Source organism: Platalea leucorodia (assembly GCF_965183815.1).
Source record: "Platalea leucorodia genome assembly, chromosome: 3".
NCBI classification, from domain to species: Eukaryota; Metazoa; Chordata; class Aves; order Pelecaniformes; family Threskiornithidae; genus Platalea; species Platalea leucorodia.
Window position 1 is genome coordinate 76,665,979 of NC_138825.1, and position 21,408 is coordinate 76,687,386.

At 44.1% G+C, this 21,408-nt stretch overlaps 1 protein-coding gene across 1 annotated transcript in view; it reads left to right on the forward strand.

Annotated features, from left to right (window-relative positions):
* Positions 1-8,509: 8,509 nt before the first annotated feature.
* SLC22A16 (solute carrier family 22 member 16) overlaps positions 8,510-21,408 on the forward strand; it is a gene marked incomplete at its 3' end in the record, with an annotated part of 36,055 nt that continues 23,156 nt past the window's right edge. The window contains exon 1 of the mRNA XM_082306287.1: positions 8,510-8,614. Within this exon, the coding sequence (XP_082162413.1) occupies positions 8,565-8,614 (50 nt within the window). The 5' untranslated portion in view covers positions 8,510-8,564. The remainder of the gene's footprint in view (positions 8,615-21,408) is intronic.

The following is a 21,408-nucleotide window of genomic DNA, read 5'->3' on the forward strand; positions in this document are numbered from 1 at the left end:
TTGGTTTTGCAATCAAGTGCTTATGTTAAGCCTTGCGTGTTTTAATGATGTCCTTCAGAACATTCAGCTCTGTATCCTGTGTGATTTGTTCTGAACAGAAACAATATTTCGTACCTTAAAATAATTTTCTTGAGAGGGCTGGAAGTCCTTGAGCATGTGCAGACTCAGTTCAGTCCCTCTCAAGTCAGCCAAGCAAATGCAAAAGTAACAGGAGCAGCATTCTGAGTAATCGCCGCTTTCTGCTTGAAATCTCGCATAGGCCAGCGTGACAGGGTGTAGGAGGAATACTAAATAAACTGTTAATCCAGAAGACTTGGCAAGAACTCGCTGAGCATACCTGCCTCACTGTGGTCTTTTAGCATATAGCAGGCATCAGCACATCCAGTAAAAGATAAACTGGGTCAACTGGGAGAAAAGCAGCTGCAAAAAAAAATCGGTGTAATCCCGCTCATTTCCACTGCGAGATTTAAGAGCCGAATTTAACAAAGGGAAAGCAAAGCAGCAGAAATGCTGTACGGATATTGGCTTTGCTAGTGTGTCACTGAAGTTCATGTTGTACTTTCACAGCAACCTTTGCCCGAAGAACAGGACTTTACAAATCTTGACGAATCACGTGTACCAATTTCAGAAGTGAAAAGGAGGGGCAGCTTCAGCCGGCCCTGTGTTAAACTAGTGGTGGTTGTTGATAGCTCGCTTAAGTGAAGGGAGACACTGGAAATGCATAGGTTTTTTGGTGCAGGGTGCGTGCTATAGACTGTGAAATGCCATCTGTTGTGGGACTCTCTACACAGACACGGATAACTCTGTGGAGAAAACTAAAGAGTTACAGTTAAGAGCATACTACCCAAAATTGCTAGCGAATTGTGCCAAGACGTGTCATTTTCCTTGCCTCTGCTGTCTACAAGTGGAGAGACAAGACCATTGCTTGGTAAGACTTCTCCTGGTAGGTCCTTGCTGTAGTGTTTGCTGTCTGTGCTGCTTGGCTTTGGCATTATCTTCATTTACTCCGGCTTCCCTTGCACTAACTACTGTGTGGAAAAATCCACTTGGAGTATTGCTTGATGGGAGTGGCTGCTCCATACCTCTTAAGAAATGATGGATGTGGCAATAGGACTTGGTACAAGGTTTTCTATGGGGTTGCGTTTGGACAAGGTTGTAGAATTAGAGTTTGGATTTGCTTTCTAGCTCTTTGTGGATTTCACCTGGCTCAGCTTTGCAGCAATCGTTACAGCTTTAAAGTGTTTACCTAGCCAATTTCAGCCTGAGATTAGACTTTCTGACACTTGAATGTGTCTTTGGAAACTCAACTAAACAAGCCTCTTTTATCGTTGGCTCTTCATAGCCTATATGCAATCAGTCCAGTGAATGCAAACTTGCCTGTGGCATTTTGTATCCCCAACTAAGAATGATTCTATAATTGTGTGTAGCAATTGCTTTTGAATCTGTTGGCAAGGTTCCCTAAAATTTTTGCCTTCGAATGAGACTTTTTGATGAGAGTACCTGACATTACCTGGCTGCATATCTGTGGATAGGCTCTCTCTGTTTTTTGCCAAACACACACAATATATGCCTCTCCTTTTTAGTACATTTCTTACAAGGACGTATTTTCCTCAAAAATTTCGGTTACACTTCATTGCTCTTCACCCTATATTAAAGTGATCTTACATTAGGAAATAAGTAGCTCCTACTGACGTATGCAGTATAATTTCTGCTTGTCTGCTTTGTTAGGCAGGGTGCTATTTTGCAGCATACAGTACACGCAGTATGTATTCCAGATCCCTGAGGCGCTTGTGCTTGGCGTCCTTCCTGCTCTGAAATCTGTGCTGCCGCTTCCTCAGCGCGGAGACCACCAACAGTCAGGATCTGGGAGTCCAAAACGCAGTGGTTTGAGACACTGCTGGCACTCAGGTCCAACCCACCTTTCTGCCAACATAGACAGGGCCAAATAATATGAAATCTGTACCTCAGCCAGCCTGTTTCACAGACCATATATTTGCTGAGGCATCAAGCAGAGGGCCACGGAGCAGACAGCTGGTATTGGTATCGTCTTCAGTCACTTCATCTAAATCTGTCAGATCTCTCTTGACTGCGTCCTTGGTTATTCATGCTAAATAGCTGAAGCTAAAGTGATATGCTGCTGCTTTTTATGCACTGTTAAGAAGACACAATGCTTGTCTGTGGGGTCCCAGGGAAACTCCAGCGTTCAGAGATAGCTCCATATATCGGCATGGCAGCAGCAAAAGGAATTCAGTCATTGCCAGCGTGGTTTAACTAGTCAGCTGCAACAAAAATTTCACCTCGTCAGCTTTCTCTCTTGATACATTTATAAGCTAGAAGGCACTACTTGCATGCCTCATCACTTGCATAGTAAGGGATATAGACTTTCAACTTGTTTTATTACTAACTTACTTGATAAATATTGCTATATATGAGAATTCTCTATATAATTATATATTTATATATTTCTCTCTCTATATTCTCTATATAATTTTCTATATATTCTCTATAAGAGAATATCTATCTATCTATCTATCTATAAAAGAGAAAAACATCTAATTTGATGATGTTTAGAAAATTTCAAGGGGTGGAGAATCCATCAGTTCCTTTGGCTGATGGTTCCAATAATTATCTGTACTTTCTGCTATGGACATGGACCTTGTTTCTCATTTCAATGAATCTGGCTTTAACTTTCAGCTTTTGGCTTATATTCTTTCTGTCTCTGCTAGCGTATAGGACCACTTGGTAATCGTATTTTTTCCTTCCTCAGGTTCTAATGCAGCATAAATTCCAGTAACTTCTGAATTTTACTTCTAACAAGATTACTAAATTAAACTATGAGCTCCCTTCCCCTCTTCCCCATATCTGTTATTTCTGTCCTCCTGAATACAGAACACCACAGGAAGTACAAAACAGCAAATCATAACTAGTACAAAATGCAGGATATTCTAATTGATGCACAGTCTAAAGATGCCTCGTCTGTTCCCTAATTAAATACAGACTGGCAGAGAACACCTTTTTCTAACCCTGCTGTTGCAACCATACACGCTGCTGGTTTCGGCGGGCTCTGGGGAGTGCACAAGGCCACGCTGTCACTTTCCTGGTCACGTTAATGGTGGGGAAGTTGTGCAGAAAACCTTGGAGCAGAGAGAGCTTGAGAGAATATTGCCCGGACTTTGCCACTGAGCCCTGTGTTCCCTGGCAGGCTTTCTGATGCTGTGGCCTGGCTAAGATGTGATCACCGATCTTACAGGAAGGGAGGAAACATATTAAAAGAATAATAATTGAAACAAAATTAAAGACTTGGGATTTCGGAGGTATTTAAAAGACGGGTAGACGTGGTGCTCGAAGACGTGGTTTAGCGGTGGACTTGGCAGTGCTAGGCTAACGGTTGGACTTGATGATCTTAAGGGTCTTTTCCAACCTTAACGATTCTAAGACTTTATGATTCTACGTTTAATTAGAGCTCTCTCTTTGGAATTTCTCTTTAGATTAAACTTTTGCTGAAAGGTATTTTTAAGATGTCTATCAGATTTCTCTGACTTTTATAAGGCATCCCTGAAGAACTCATAAAGATGTCATAGAGTTTAGCTTCTGCTCGCCCTAGAAGGCAAGGTCTATGTGTATACCCTGCAGGTGTAGTCCAAAACTGAAACAATATTCAGATAAATTCTCATTGCCATCATGCTTATAGACTAATGTGCTTCTGTTACCCCAAAGAGTTTAGATGGAGTTACGACCTGTGAAGCTCTCATTGTTTTCCTGCACATTCAGCTTGCTTTTCTGAATACCTGAATAATTTTTTTGATTATTCAAAAAGGCTGTTCATTCATATTGGACCAGTAAATAAAGTTTCCATGATGAAGTACTCTGTTCATACGCATTCATCATCTGGATGGATGGAATAACTCCAGACAAAAGGATACTGTAGAGGAAGAATTACTGAAAACGTGAAACTGAAGTGGTTCACGCTGAAGTGTCTGGTTAGATGCATCCTTGCCGATGTCCACAGTACAACTAGGAGACACTCCAAAATCCTGTCTGGCCCTTTATTGGGTTGACTATCAATCCCGAGTGAGTTCTCTAGAGGAGTCTCTTGTGATTATTCCAGAGTGCCATCCAGGAGACAGTGGAAGAAAAAATATAGCCAAAGCCATGGTGAATGACTTTGGACTGTTACAACCACCCAGTGCCTGCCGGGCCTGCTGTTTGAGTAGCAGCAGAGAGGAAAAGAAGATACATTGAGCATATTTGTCTTGTAGTGGCTGCCGACAAACTGCTCTCCCATCAACCTTGCTATGGCTCTGGTCTGTACGGCTGATGAGAAAATGCTTGGGCTGTCATAAGAAAACAGGGAATTGCAGGGTTCCTTCCTTGTAGCTCAGGAGAATCCCGAAAGTTTTTGCATAGCTGGGTGCACATGCTGATCCTCTTTATCAACCTACTTGCTACACTACTGACCACGTTTTTAAGTAAGTCTGTTAAGTGTATAACGGCGCACAAGCTATTGCAATCTAATTGCAAAACCCCAAAACCACCAAAGTAAAACTCGTATAATGCCTAATTTTACTTACCAGCAGACAAAAGCAACATCTGCATTACTTCCCTACTTTTCGTAAAGACAAGTTTTCTGCAAGCTTTCTTCAACACCAGCAGTTCAATGGCTGACAGACATTTATGCAAGCAAGACCCATTTGGGGCTTACTCTCTAGAAGCTTCCATTGTGCTTTCATGGATAAACGCACTTGCAATGGTCCTGCAGGTTTTCCCTGGAAGGGAACAGAAATTAGTAACTTCAAAACAGGAGGTGAGAAGGTTATGTTCAAGCTATGTTGTGGTTGATTTCAGTGAGGTTTTTTTTTTCACTAGTGTGGTAAAAGCAGACATCGGAGACCACCCACGAGGGATGGACGCAGCCCGCGTGCTTGAGCGCTGGTGGCAGTAGTTAGATCGTCTGTGTTTCTTGCTCGACACAGCTGCAGTTCCTGCACTCCCTGTAACGCTCCTCCTCATCTGTGGGTTACAAGCCTTGTCAAAAGGAGTGGGGGAACGGACGGGTCAGAAATTGGCTCCCTGTAAGGAGTTATTTCCTGTGCCCATGGAAAGGTGTTGGCAGCACTACCAGTTATCTGCTGGCCTCACCACTTTGGTACTTAGGGTTCAGCTGTAATTTGAAGCTCAGCATGCACCCATGAATGTAGGAGAACATGTACAGAAATTCACATCACAAGCATGTTCCTCATATACCTCTCATATTTTGGTGACGCTGTCATTTGACTTGCAAAAGAGGAGGCCAGGAACCGCCCTTACCAGTAGAAGCCTGTTTTTTTCCTAGTGGGAATGACAAACTGAAGGAGATTATTTTGTAAGCCACCTCTCCTCCCATTACAAGTTGTTAAGACCACTTCTTCCTCAAGGACTTTTGTGCAATATTGAGCGTCTCTGTTGAACAACAACTTGCTTGTGAGTGCCAGAAATGAGGATAAACCTGTAACTGAAGTTTTTTGTGATGAGCCGTTGCGTATTCCCCTTGCGGGATTAAAAGACCAACACTTTAAACCCCTGGGATACCCCGGAGTCGTGTCTGTTGTAAAAACCCTCCATCTTCCCACCTCAGTGGTTTCCAAAGACATTATAGGAAAGGGATCACAACCTCCCTTCAGTTCCTTCTGCTAATAAAATCCCTAAAATTCTGAAGTAAGTAGAGCTTGGATGCGGATGGTCTCATTTTGATACTTTGTAATCGTAGGTATCTTTCATTTCTTCTTTAGATGTTCCCTGTATTTTCTGTAGCACGAGGGTTTAGTGCACAGCACGATCCTTTGGAAAGAGAGCCGTGTACCGTACGTGAACAGTACTATGACTATTTCTAGGCGACTCTGGTGAAAAACAACTCAGTGAGGAATAACGGTGACTAAAAGCACAGTTATCACTTCATGTAGCGTTGGTGTGACAGGATAGGAGGACGGCAGGCTTAAAGCACGCTGTGCATCTTCTGAGGCTTGAAAGAAACAAGGCAAATCTGTGACCACCGCATGTTTAAGAGAGCGGACATTGCAGGCGATACATTAATAACTTTTCAAAGTGAAGCATGTGAGAGCTTGGAATTAACTTTGATAGGAGAGAATGCAAGTTTCTTACCTTTACTCCAATACGGGCAGTAAAGTCACGGTATTATCAAAGAGGCAAGCATAGAGAGAAATGTGGGCAAGAGCACCTGTGAGAGATTCCACAAAGGAAAAACTATTTATGGATCTTTTTAGGTTTAAAAAATGGTGCTGAAAGGGTTTTATCTGTTTATTTCCTGCTTGACTTTTTCACCAAAAATAGATCTTCCCTATACCACAATGCTGTTGAAAACTAATGAATTTATTTGTTGTAAGAGGCAAGACACTAAAAACAGCCCCATGAGCAGCACTGCAATATTTAGCTGGAACGGTTACTATTCATTGGTGTTTGTTTTTGCAAATAGCTGTTTAACTAGCATGGCTCTTTGGAGAAAGAAATGCTTTGTTAAAGCACCAGTGCTGTGTTCAAGCGCAGACCATTTCAAACCTGAAAAACACTCTCCAGAAAAAAACCCAAGGATGATTAAATTTAATGCTGGTATTTATAAGGTAAAACCCACGCAATTCGAAAATTCCTACGGAAAGCAAACAAATCTGTCCTTAGACTTACTAGTTTACATATCCTAGGAAAGTAACAGCAACAAACTGTAGACTCGGTGTTTAAAAAGTCCTCTGCAGATGCAGAGAGACATATGGGGAGCTTTGTCAAACGTAGCAATGCCTTCAAAACTGTTGGGTGAGGCGAGGGGCAAACAACACGCTAGCTGTGAGGAGCAATCTTCTACCGAACTTACTATTCAGATTCCCCCGGTGGCGTAACGTCGTACTTGCTCATTTTGCTGGTCGGGTCGGGAGTCACTCGGAGCCAAGGAGCCTGACAAACATCTGCTTTTTCCAGATCTGCGCCGGAACAGATTGTCACCCCGAAGCCCCAACATCTGCTCCACGCAGAGGAACAGTTGTGGCGCTTGCTTGGTGCCAGAGCTGCTTAAAGGCACATTTCCCCGTGAAACGGTGGAGCGCGACAGCCCGCGTGGTAGTAGAAGTATTTGGGTCAGGTTTTGGAAAGGGCGGGTTGACTTCCAGTGATTTAATCGGGGTTTACTTCTCAGCGTTTTCTGTGCTTCCTCCAAAATGAAGTATGTGTATAGTAAGATTGAACTGAGCTGGCTTTTTTGTTTTTTTTTCCCCTGTGGTTTTCAACAGAGCAGGCCAGAAAGAGCTCATCCAACCCGCTGGAAGCGTGTCTTTCATCACAGAATCATAAAGTAATTTAGGTTGGAAGGAGACGTTGGAGGGCATCTGGTCCATCTCCTCACTCAGAGCAGGGACAGCTTTGAATTTGGATCTGCTCGAGGAGGAAATCAAGTGTTCTGGGGGGGGGGGGAACCTTAAGTGTCAGAGCTGCACCTGCAACAGTTTTTTCTGTATCATCTTGCCTAATTCTCAGAGCCCAGAGCAACTGGGCTGCTAGAGTGTATCCGTTCCAACAAAACCCACCGATAAGGTACTTACAAAGGTCTCCTGTTGTAACTCGCTTTTCTTGTCCTCAAACAATTTCAAATTGATTATCTTGGCCTGCTCTGGGTGAGACAGAAAAAATAGGTCCAAATATATTTGAGGCTTCCTTACAAATTGGAGTACTAATGACAGTCATGCAGATATGGGACATGTTACGTATTTTACCTTTATTAAAGGATAATACTAATACAATGTAAAACATTGTGTGCTAAAACTTAAAAGAAAAAAAAAACATGTAAAAGTAATATGTCTAAATATATCCAAAGTAATATATCCAAATTACAGAGCGGATTATAAGGCTTAACATTCAGATACTGTCCGGGGAAAAAATTGTTTGTACCCTCCTTTAATTGAAGACGTCCATATGAAATACACTAGAGCCTGGAATATCAGATTATTAATGATTATCACAGGAGGATTTAAGCACGTAATTGCCTCCTTTAATTTAATTCTAATGGGGAAAAAAAGAGCGCGCTGCAGGTGCTGCCCGACGGGACAGGCAGAGCCCCATCCGTCAGAGGGCAGCGGCCGCGGCGCCCAGTCTGTGTGAGGGATGGCGCCGCTGGCTCGGCCAGGAGCGCCCTCGGGCAGTACTTCGGCAGTTATCACCCCTCTCCCCGCGCACCGCCCGCCCGCTGCGGCCGAGGCAGGCCCGCCCCGCTCCCCCCGACCGGCCGGCGGCCTTCCCGCCGCGCCGAGGCAAACGGGGCCGCCGGGGCGGGAGGTCCCGCCTGCCCCGCCGGGCAGCGGCAGCGGCTCCGCGCGGGGCGGCGGTTGGCGGCGGGGCGGCGACCGTTGGGCACGCGCGCCGGCCCGCCCGCTGGGGGGCCGCGGGCGCCCTCCTCGGCGGCGGGCGGGGGCGGGGCGGGGCGCCGTACCCCGCCGGGGCCGGGCGGGGGGGGACGGGAGGGGACGGTGCCTCTTCTCCGCACCGCCGGGACGCCGCCACGGAGGCTGCCGGCTTGCCGCCGCCCCGCCATGGCTCCCAGCTCCGAGCGGCTCTTCGACTCCCTGGGACACTTCGGCAGGTACCGGGGCAGCCCCGTCCCGTCCCGAGCGGGGCCCGCGGCGGTGGGCTGCCGCCCGCTGCCCCGCGCCCTCGCAGGCGGGGACGGACGGAGGGACCGCCACGCTGGCGCTGGCACCCCCCCGCGCAGGGACTGACGGACACGCAGGCGGGCAGGGCGCCGCAGCTGCCCCGCGGGGCCCCGCAGGCGCGCGGGGGCTGGCACCTCGCCGCGCATCGCCGGTGCTCGCAGCGCGGCGCGGGCTGCAGGGGGGTGGCACGCGCCGGCTGACGCGCCGACACGCGCACGCGGAGGATCCGACACGTGCATTCCACACCGGCGCTCCCGCACACCTCGTCCCGGGCATTAACTCACGCTACGCATACAGGCACTGACGCTCGTGCTCGCCGCGCTCCACATCCCCCCCACATCCAGTCTTCCCTACGCGCGCTGCGGCCCGTGCGTATGCTGGCACGCACTACGCACGCGCATCGGTGTGTATGCCACGTGCACCTCCGCACTCACACGCTACCCATTCACACGTAGGCTCACGCACCTGTAGGCACCCTGTGCGTTCATACACGCTCTGCCATGCAGTCACACGCGTTCATGTACATGCACTCTTAGACACTTAACGTTCACACATTTTGTGCACGTGTGAGCGTGCACACGCACACACATGCACCCACCCACACAGAGCCCCAGGCCCTGCAACAGCCTGGGCGCTTCAGGGGTGACAGGAGGGTGCAAGCAGTACTTATAGGAGTATTGCGTGACACGCAGATGGGGTGTTTCTGCACAGCGGCACAGGCTTGTGCGCAATAGATGGCGTGCTTTTATTGAGGTTGGGCTTGTTGCGTGTGATACACGGACATGGACTATATCTATATATACTTATTGGCAAAGGGTTATCTGTATGGTAAATGGTGTGAATCATTGTGGCGAGTTTTCTTCGATGTGGTTTGTGGCTACGATGGGTGTGTATCCAGGCTTGCGTTTGTTAGATGGGATACACAGATGTGTGTGTGTATGTACGCTTCTGTAGCTGTGGATGCAGGGCTGGTATATGAGACTCTGCTTATAGCAGGTTATGGAGAAGAAACATTTGGCAGGGAAATGAAATTTTAGAGGATAGGAATTGTAAGACTAAGGGGTGCACATCCTCACAGTGGGTCCTGCCCTGGACTTTCACGATGCGCTGATCAGCGTGGATTTTGCAGGCGCATACTCCTCAGAGCAGATGTCTGGAATAGACCCATGTGTCACAATTTGGCTACAGGTTCCAGCTGTTGAATTGCAGTGTTTCACTTTCTAGCTCGGTCACCAGTGGGCTGGCCTGACCCACAATGTTGATCTCCTCTCTGTCGGAGCCAGGCAGGAGGGGCATTTTGAACAAAGCCTGGGAGCTCCTTTTAATGGTAGAAGTGCATACCTGAACTCTGCAGCAGAACAGGCTCTTAGTATCATGTGCAAGCAGTAGTGGTGGGTATCAATAGCCTCTGCAGATGGTTAGGATGCAAAGACTTTTTCTTTGCTTAAGTGGGACCTATGCTTAAATTACATGTTTGGCTAAGTTGTGACTTACACGCACATCTATCTGAACAACATCTCATTCATTAGCAGTTCTGGGTCAGCAACAAAAATACCTTGTTCTGTGTGAACTAGGAGAGAAATCCTAGCGATCAATTTATTTTGCTGTTGCTGTTGCATTTCTGTCTTGTGTGATCTTTGTGGAAAGCAGGCACTTGACGCTGAATACTGAAATAACATGAAAGTAGTTATTCCTAACTACCAAAGTAGTTTTCCTACTTGAGAAGGTTTATCAATACTTTAGATAACGTTTTCACAACTACTTCTTACAGTTAAAGGGAGAACAATTCTACAGTGATAACCTCACATCTAGGGGCCAGATTATGAGATGCAGTTCAATAGGGGTTGCTTTAGGTTTAGGACCTTTGAAATTAACTGCAGATTACCAAAATTTGCATAGTCATGTTAGACTCATGGCTGTTCGAGATTTCAAAGACCACATGCTAAAAGTAAGTATAATAGTAGCTTATGGTGGATGCACCTATTTTAAAATGTTGTAAAAAACTCTTTTTAATCCCTTGATACTGCTAGATACATGATCATACTTTATATAAAACGTTGTTCTTAGCTGTTACTATGAAGTTAGTTCTGATTAGTTGAATTTATGCATCATCATGACACTGACAGGTAATGAATCATTTCTTCAGTTCAAGCGATTCTTATAAGGCCCATATAACCTATGCACTACATATAGATTCTGTAGATTTGCCAGAGTCAGGTTCTGAGCAATCCAAGCATGACTGTTAGTATTTTGAGACTGTTTCGGTTTTCTTAAAATCCAACAGATGCAGTAAAGAATGGCCAGCTGTTTATGTGGATATAAATATATACATGGAGGGAGTATGTATGCATTATATGTATATGTAATATATATATATAGCTATATAAAAATTATTAATTTACAGATCATATATAAACCTTTCACTTTGATTAAGATTGTGAATTTTGCAGAATTGACATGGATGCTGACAATATTTTGCTTTCCATTCGGACTCTCCTTCAGGAGTCTCAGCAATGCTATAGTTCTTACTAGGGTCTTGAGACATGCATGAACAGCCATAAAATTGTAACGGCTTCTGTGTCCTTTGCCATTAAAGGAAGACTTTATGCCAGTCTTTGAATTTGGGCATGGGTAACATCTGTGGCCTATAAATTCAAGAAGGTTGTTTTAAACATTGTTCTTGAGTCTGTCTCTGGAGCGTGAGATCACTGCTCGCTATTGCAGAGGTGAATGAGAAAAAATAGTCCTGTCTGCCTCAAATGGCCTCATCTCTAATGAGCTGGCAGGCCGTAAAGCTCCCAGTTTACCTGCACTGAACTGCACCCTTCTCCCATGCAGCAGTTCCCGCCAGACTGTGCCTATGGGCTCTCCCTCTCTGCCCCCTGCCCCTTCCCCAGCCCCTTCCTGCACTCCGACTGCAAAAACCCGCTCAGGGGCCCGTCAAGTAAAGAGGATATAGTCAGCCGCTTGCCGTCACTGGCAGGCCCCCATGCTGGGAAAGGGGAGACGTGACTAACGGGCGTAAGGTTGGTAGCACAGCGTGCGCATAGTGGGGAGGCATGCCTTAGGACCTGGCTGGCTGGCTCACGCTGCCTGCACATCTGGTTCCCAGGTAAACTAAAGGACTTTTAATAAAACTTTAGTGACTTCAGTCTACCAGCAGGACATAGAACTTACTTATCTGGTTGCTGGTGAGAAACAGGCTATGTATTTTGCTGCTCTGATCTACACCATGACAGAGTGCTGAACGGAGACATGATCTAATCAGGAATAGCTGTCTAGAGAGAAATCTGGTAAGGTATCTCTTATCGTAAGCGTGGATGAGAGTAAGGATTTGATTTCCCAGCTGGAACGTCTGGTAGCTATGAGATGCAGCTTACATGGTATATAGCATTTTGCCTGTGATTTACAGTTTTCAAATCTTGGCTTACACTGTAGCTAAAAGCAGGTGGTGAAAATTATCAGGGAGAGAGGGGAAGATTGGGTGTCACTGACACTATTTCTGGGTTTTGTAATGAAGTATTTCCAGCATCTTTTAAAAGATTGCCTTTTCTTTTAAAGTATTCCGTCTTTTACAAAGTTGAGTAAGTTATCCAGATTTTCAAATGTTGGTTTTATAAATAATGCATTTTACTAGCAGTTAGACTATCTAATTAATACATTAACAATGACTGCTCTTAACTGAAATGTTTGTATATTTATTCAGTTTTTAACATCTTTACATTGTTGTCTTATATGACATTGTTGCCTGGTCAGTGGAGTTGCTACAATGTGGACTTTAGAAGCAACCAATACAAGGATTAGCAATGGCTGCTGTGAGGAGGAGAGAAGCAGGACAGGCTGCCTGTTTGGATAGGATGCTCACCTGTTGCAGCCAAACATAGTTTACTAGAGATGAATACACTTACCAACAGTTTCAACATTTTCTGTTAATTTCCCTGGAACTTTTCTAGTGTTCATAAATAGACCAGAGACTATGCTTAGCTCGTAAAAAAAACTGGCTTGACTTTTGTAGAGATTCTTTCAATGAACTGCTACAATGCAGACCCTGCTGGTCAGTGCCGTAGTAGCGATATTTGAACGCTCAGTGCTAACACCATTTCTCTTCTCCCTACTTTGTAGGGCTCTTGGTTCACTTCCAAAGTCCTACACCAAACGGTCTACCTTCTTTTCACATCTCAGAACTTTTCCAGGCTCCTATTTTCATGCTGATGCCCTTACCCTCTCTCTTGTTTCATAGCTCACAGCTCTTGTGATCAGATTACATCTTCTGCAAATTGTGATGTGTACATATTACTTCCAGGGATTCTTGGGATTGTATCAAATAACGAAGAGTCCCAAGTATCTCAAAGACCATGCTCACCACTTCTTTTCACAGAAAGAAAATAAGAATACTTTCAAGCAATGATTTTTCAAACTCAAATATTTTACAGATGTCTTGAAAGGTTCTTTCCCCCAAAAAATACATTTTTCAAGTGGAGAAGTGTACTTGCTGGATATGCAAAAAAATTGGTTTTACTCTTCCAAGTTAGTATGGAGAAACAGGCAATCATATTCAGCATTTGAACAGATGATTAGCTTTAACTTAGAAAAGGGAAACATTACAATCTTTTTCTGAAATACTAATACATTTAGTGTTTAGTACATCCTACACAAAATTAATATTTTAAACAATATAATGTGAATTTGTGTTTAAGTTTTGAGTAGTTTCCTGAAGAGGAACAAAATACTGTGGTCTAGAGATTGTTTTCAAAAATCTTTTTCTTCCCCATATACTGGCTACTTTATACAGTGGAAAAGTTTATTGCAACATATCTGTCATTCAGTTTTCAAAATGTATCAGTGGACAGCTGTTTGTGTTTACTGGAATGTGCCAGACAGAAGTATCTCAAATCTAAGTCCTCCTTTGGCTCCTAGTCAGGGGTGGCGTTTGACAGAAAGGCTTGATAAATGTTCTTCAGCTTTGTAACTATGCTATATTATAACATCTGAATCAGCCTGTGCTCATCTCAGATGTTCACAGGATAAAATAAGTGGACTTAGCTGCATTTCATTTTCTTCCTTTTTTTTTGGGGGGTGGTGGTGGTGGGGTGCGTGTCTGGATATTTTGGAAAGAGTACTTGATCCCGTTGGTTGAATGGCATCATAATAGCCTTGGAGAAGCGAGGCAAGCCATGTGTTTTCACAGAGCAGACTCTAGCAGCTTAAACAAAGATCTTATTATCTATGCCTGACTAGGCAAGAGTAGAAACACTCTCAAGACTCAGAACCAAAGCTGGACACTGGCAAGTGCTCCTGGATAATGGTGACAACACACTAGCAGTGTGGTCTGCAAGAGGTACTAACAGTATTTGCTGGGATCCAGGTCATATCAGAGGCAGTCTAGTGCGGGATCTGCGTAGACAAAAGTGCACTGCATCAGAATGTGCTGACAACCTCACCCTGCCTGTTTCTGGATTGAAAAAGTAGATTACAATAATGGAAGTAGATTAAAAAGTAGATTACAATAATAGAAAAATAAATAAAAGCAGGATGAAATTGCACTTGTACTATCCATTACTTCTCTAAGGCTAAAACCTGCAATACAAGCAACACTCAAACTTAAAGCTCGTAAATCAATTATGATTTGTAAACCAGCTGATGAGATTCAGACTGCACCTCTGAAATGTTGGCAGCCCCCCAGGGTGGCTTCTAGACAAAGTTGTAGCATGGACATAGTTATGGCAGCATGAGGCAGTTATCACACACATCGAGGAGCTGATGATCAGCTGTTTCGTCCTGAAATATTATGGTATGAGTGAAAATGAAATATATAAGGCACTGCACAGTATGTTCCCTGTAATACAATGCCTGAGACTGGGATATCACTCCTATAAAAGTTCTGTCAATAATTTTCTCATAAAATAGTAATGATTTTTGGTAGTACTAAGATATCTCGAAGCTGGAAGGAAATGTTTTATAAAAGGGCTTGCTCATGGGAAGTTTGACCAGTTTGTTGCAGGAAGTGAAATGATACAAGTAGAAAACAATGTTAAATTTAGAGAATTTTTCTAAGGCCCCAGAAGCCTTCAGCACATGCTATGAAAATTTCTGTGCTACCATTTTGCTATACACAAAAAGAATGGAACTGAGATATATACACAGCTGACATTTTATTTAGGGTAGCTTGAGGCATGAAGCTGTAGCAGCTGAGCAAGAAGATGGGATTCTTAACTTCTCAGAAATATGGAAAAAATAGCAAGACAGAGAAAATATAAACTGATGTAGCTATGTCTCGGTTGCAAGGCCAAGACTGGAAAAAGTGTGATGGCAAACCATACAAGACAGAGATTTACAAGTACTGCTAATAATGGTTGATCTGTCAGATTGTCCATGTATTTGGAGAGAAATCTCAGCTGTCTTTAAAAAGTACTGAAATTACCTAGAGAGCTAATGCATACCTTAATATCATGCATTGACAGCCAAACTATAATGCTCACCTCACTCAGAGCAGATGTTCTCTGAAAATCACACGCAATGAAAATGTGGTTTGAGGAATCTAGAAGCACCATCCATTGGATCACAGACTGAACCGTTTCCTCAAGAAAATGTTTTCATTAAGAGGTGAAGTTGGGTTTCCTCTTCCTATTACTTGGAGGCATCGCTATTAGGTAGCAGCATCAGAGGTGCAGCCTCAGCAGAGGTGCAATCATTTAGAACTTACGAAGCAGGCAAAATTAAATTTTTTTAGCCTTTAAATTGCAGGCATAGATCTTTGTGTCTCTGATGAAAAATTAGGAAATACTACTAATAATATTCATTTAGCCCTTGGTCTATAAATAAATATTACCATATCTATGATGTAATATTTAATTTGGTGGATGTCTGCCTAGTGCTAGAGAGAAAGTCAAATAAAAAAGGTGAAAAATGAACAGTAACAGATAAGCAATATCCAAAAGCATTCTCTGACACAAAGCCATTGGATACATGGTGAAATTACACTGATGAGACCGCATTTCATTTAAATAATTTATATTCATGGCTCATATTCCAGAACAAATTATTGGTTGGGGGTTTTTTCTGCATCTTTGGAACTGGTGTAGGTCACCAGAGCTGGGAAATACCATAAACTTGTTACAGCTCCACCCTTCTGAAAGAGATAATTCGTGTTAGTCCTGGGGTCAGAGCAACTGGGACATCATCTCATTTACACTTGTATTTTAGGCTCTTCGGAGAACTGTCGTCCTTTGTAGGTCAGTGTAGCTGAGCTCAGTTCTGTCTCACTTATCCATTGAGAGTAGAGGGGGGCAGTTGGTACAAAAACAGATTTATGTGGAAGAATCCTGGTAGGTCTGAGCAGAATCCAGCTTCTTTATTGGATTCATGTGGAGAATGGGACCCATATATTGCTTGTAGATATTTATGTAAGGTTAGAAAACCGCATTATTCCAGATCATTCCCTTGTATGAGCTGCCATAAGAGAGAGACTCAAGGGAGGAACCTGACAGTACTGTGGAAGTATAGGCAGGTAAAAGGGCATTACAGAATATATTTAATAAGAGGTAAAAGTGCATTCTTAGCCTTGGAACAGTCAAATCTGTAATTTGCATTTCTTTATTTTTAATTTAAATTACTTCCGATTTTAACAGTTTAAAGAGAAAGGTAGTAGAATCATCTTCCTTGAATGACGGGAAATGAAAAGGTTGCTTTCCATTAAGAAATTAAGAACAATATAGAATAACTCGGTCTGTTGGTCATGGAAGCGATAAATGACCAATCAAACTAATGAAACTATCTTTTCTTTGGAAAGATCAATAATGGTGATAAGATTTTGACTTGTCGTCTTTAGAGAGGTTGTAGAAAAGCTCTTTGTCTAGTTAAAATCAAAGGCAGTATGTCAAATATCCAAGGTCTGTTAAATCAACTTTCGGCATTTCATACTATTTTATATACTCTACAATGTGTAAATCTCTCAGAGGAGAGAAAACAGAAATATTTTTCTTGTCCTAGGAAGACACAGGCTAGCCAAACCAATATCTAGGACTGAAACTGGAAAGGGATGTAAGTAAACAAAAATTGGACAGAAGTTCATGACCAGGCTGCTAATCAAAACAAACTGAAAAGCTCTCCAGTGGGAATTAATAATTTAATAAGGTCTTGTTATGGGGCAGATTCCCGTGACCATCTGGGGAGAAGGGGCTGAGGACTTCTAGGCAAAGAGTGGGTTACACATTTGCAGTGAAGAGGAACAGTTTGGAGGGAAGGTGAGCTACGAACCTGCAAAAGAAGCTGAAAGTCCTCCTGCGCTCAGTAACCTTCTTTTATGTGGGTTTAGAGATAACTTGCCTTGCCTTGGAGAAGATAGCCTGTCAGGGATACTAACCTGGCCGAGCAGGAACATGGGTGGGACAGAGTGGCTGACCTTGCAAGAGCCTCTGAACAGCCCTTGCAAGAGCTGATGAACTATTGGTGGATCATCAGTGTAGACTCCTGAAGAGAGGAAGAAGGGACCTACGTCTTAGTCTTCAGTGTCCTAACTGTGCTTTGACAAAGCCTATAGAAGATACAAGCTACACGGTTACACAAAGAGAGAAAAGCTGTTGCTGGAGGGTATTTTCCTTTTGAATGTAGAACATAGCTGCTAAATATGGATGTACTTAATTCATACATAAGCAAACCCAAGTTTAATAGAAGACAATACTTTGACCATACCAGACTGTGCATTAAATCGAATGCCTTTCTTCAAGTTGTAGAACCGTAGAATTACAATTGCAGAATTCCATACAGGTAGAATTGCAACTTGCTGTATTGTCTTTGGCAGCAAAGAATCTCTGGCTGAAATTGAGTTGCCTTTCCTAAAGCCACGGCTTGATTTATATGTTTACTGTCTCAAATTTTAGAAGACACAGTATTATCTGACACTTAATTCCCTAAATGTAACATCTTGTTAAGTGATTCTTTTTTTTTAGTGAAATATTCCTAAAAAGCTAGTAAGACAAAGGTGTCTGCTTCAGCTCTTCTGTTTCGCTCTTGATGAAGGGTTACTGTGGTGAAAGTCAGAATTAACAAAAGAATGTTGTAAGAGTTGCAAATGGAACCAGGGAGAGTGAAACGACCCATTATCCAGGTAATACAATGTTTTGTGTAGCCCACAAAAATAGACCAAATCATCTTAATCATATTGTAGGCCGCAAAATTAATGCTATGGGTAAAATTATATCTTATATTAAGGAAGAAAGGAACAATGGAGCAACCCAAAATTCCATGACATTTCTGTCAAATTTTTACAGAAATGGTTTAAACATAATTAGATCCACAGAGCTAATATTCTTTATTATTTCTAACTGAAAACTCAGAAGATACTAGTATGTGCAGGAATGGTTACAAACATGTGCTAGGGAAGTGATGTCCAGTATGCTTAAATTAATTACACAGATTTCTTACTTGTTTCAACTTTTCCTATTAGAACTTTCAAAAACTTATAAGAATGAGAAATTTTACAATAATTTTCCAAGTGTGGAGGAATTAAATTTCCAATATAGAAATTTAAAGCCATAGGTAGTATGCTTAACAATAAGTGTGGCATGGCATGAAGAGAATATTTGTAGAATTCAGACTGAAAATGAGCTGTCTGCATCCAGTTCTTCCTAGGTGTTACTATGAATAGGAAACAAAAAAACCCCCAGTTCTTAAAAAGCATCATTTAATTATGATAACAGTAAGGCTTAATTATTTTGCAAAATAGTATTTGAAGAATAGAGTGCTAGCTGCTTCAGAATTGACAGTTTTCACCACTGTGAAGAAGGTATTTAATCAATGTATTTGTACCTTCAGCTATACCAGGTTTAGAGTTTTGCAATAGAAATATAGAATCATAGAATCGTTAAGGTTGGAAAAGACCCTTAAGATCATCGCGTCCAACCATTAACCTAGCACTGCCAAGTCCACCACTAAACCATGTCTTCAAGCACCACGTCTACCCGTCTTTTAAATACCTCCAGGGATGGAGACTCAACCACTTCCCTGGGCAGCCTCTTCCAATGCCTGACTACCCTTTCGGTGAAGAAGTTTTTCCTAATATCCAACCTAAACCTCCCCTGGCGCAGCTTGAAGCCGTTTCCTCTCGTCCTATCACTTGTTACTTGGGTGAAGAGACCGACCCCCACCTGGCTACAACCTCCTTTCAGGTAGTTGTAGAGAGCAATAAGGTCTCCCCTCAGCCTCCTCTTCTCCAGACTAAACAACCCCAGTTCCCTCAGCCACTCCTCATAAGACTTGTGCTCCAGACCCTTCACCAACTTCGTTGCCCTTCTTTGGACACGCTCCGGCATCTCCATGTCCTTCTTGTAGTGAGGGGCCCAAAACTGAACACAGTACTCGAGGTGCGGCCTCACCAGTGCCGAGTACAGGGGCACTATCACATCCCTGGTCCTGCTGGCCACGCTATTCCTGATACAAGCCAGGATGCCATTGGCCCTCTTGGCCACCTGGGTACACTGCTGGCTCATGTTCAGGCGGCTGTCAACCAACACCGCCAGGTCCTTTTCTGCCAGGCAGCTCTCCAGCCACTCCTCCCCCAGCCTGTAGCGTTGCATGGGGTCGTTGTGACCCAAGTGTAGGACCCGGCACTTAGCCTTGTTGAATCTCATGCCCTGGCCCATCGATCCAGCCTGTCCAGGTCCCTCTGCAGGGCCTTCCTACCCTCCAGCAGATCGACACTTCCGCCCAACTTGGTGTCATCTGCAAACTTACTGAGGGTGCACTCGATCCCCTCATCCAGGTCATCAATGAAGATGTTTAACAGGACTGGCCCCAGTACTGAGCCCTGGGGAACACCACTCGTGACCGGCCACCAACTGGATTTGACTCCATTCACCACCGCTCTCTGGGCTCGGCCGTCCAGCCAGTTTTTAACCCAGTGCAGAGTGCACTTATCCACGCCGTGAGCAGCCAGCTTCTCCAGGAGAATGCTGTGGGAGACAGTGTCAAAGGCCTTACTAAAGTCCAAGTAGACAACATCCACAGCCTTCCCCTCATCCACTAAGCAGGTCACCTTGTCATAGAAGGAGACCAGGTTAGTGAAGCAGGATCTCCCTTTCATAAACCCATGCTGGCTGGGCCTGATCCCCCAGTTGTCCCACACGTGCCGCGTAATGGCACTCAAGATGATGTGCTCCATGACCTTTCCCGGCACCGAGGTCAGGTTGACAGGCCTGTAGTTCCCGGGATCCTCCTTCTGACCCTTCTTGTAGAGGAGCACCACATTTGCTAACTTCCAGTCATCTGGGACCTCCCCTGTTGACCAGGACTGCTAATAAATGATGGAAAGTGGCTTGGCCAGCTCCTCTGCCAGCTTCCTCAGTATCCTTGGGTGGATCCTGTCTGGCCCCATGGACTTGTGAGCATTCAGGTGGAGGAGCAGGTCAGTGACTGCCGCCTCTTCGACAACTGGGGCTTCATTCTGCATCCTATCTCCATCTCCCAGCTCAGGGGCCTGAAAACCCTGAGGATGACCAGTCTGACTATTAAAGACTGAGGCAAAAAAGGCATTAAGTACCTCAACCCTCCTCCTCATCCTTCGTGGCAATGCTTCCCTCCTCATCCAACAAAGGATGGAGGTTCTCCCTGGCCCTCCTTTTGTCGCTGATATATTTGTAAAAACATTTTTTGTTATCTTTTAACGGCAGTGGCCAGCTTAAGTTCTAGCTGGGCCTTCCCCTTTCTAATCTTCTCCCTGCATAACCTCACAACAACCTTGTAGTCCTCCTGAGTTGCCTGCCCCTTCTTCCAAAGGTGGTAGGCTCTCCTTTTTTTCCTGAGTTCCAGCCAAAGCTCTCTGTTCAGCCAGGCCAGTCTTCTCCCCTGCCTGCTCGACTTATGGCACATGGGGACGGCCTGCTCCTGCGCCTTTGAGATTTCCTTCTTGAATAACATCCAGCCTTCCTGGACTCCTTTGCCCTTCACAACTGCCTCCCAAGGGACTCTCTTAACCAGACTCCTAAACAGTCCAAAGTCTGCCCTTCTAAAGTTCAGGGTAGCAGTTTTACTGACCCCCTTCCTTACTTCTCCAAGAATTGAAAACTCTATCATTTCATGGTCGCTGAGCCCAAGACAGCCTCTGACTACCACATTGCCCACCAGGCCTTCTCTGTTTGTAAGCAGCAGGTCCAGCAGGGCACCTCCCCGGGTTGTCTCGCTTGCCAGCTGTGTCAGGAAGTTATCTCCCGCACACTCCAGGAGCCTCCGAGGCTGCTTCCTCTCTGCTGTGTTGTATTTCCAGCAGATATCTGGTAAGTTGAAGTCTCCCACAAGAACAAGGGCTAGCGATTGTGAGACTTCAGCCAACCACTTGTAGAATACTTTGCCTGTTTCCTCATCCTGGTTGGGTGGTCTATAACAGACTCCCACCAGGATATCTGCCTTATTAGCCTTCCCTCTGATCTTTACCCATAAGCACTCAACCTTATCATTACCTTCGCTGAGCTCTAGACAATCAAAACACTCTCTAACGTACAAGGCTCCCACACCACCTCTCCTTCCTTGCCTATCCTTTCTAAAGAGCTTGTAGCCATCCATTGCAGCACTCCAATATGTAAATATGTAAATAGAATGACAAATAAGTAAGAACATAATTCATATGAAAACTGATGAGTTTTATTTCAGGATTATAGACAGGAAAAAAAAAACCAGATAAATGTAAACTTCCATAGTTTGAACAAAGTTAGTGCAATATGTCATCAAGGTA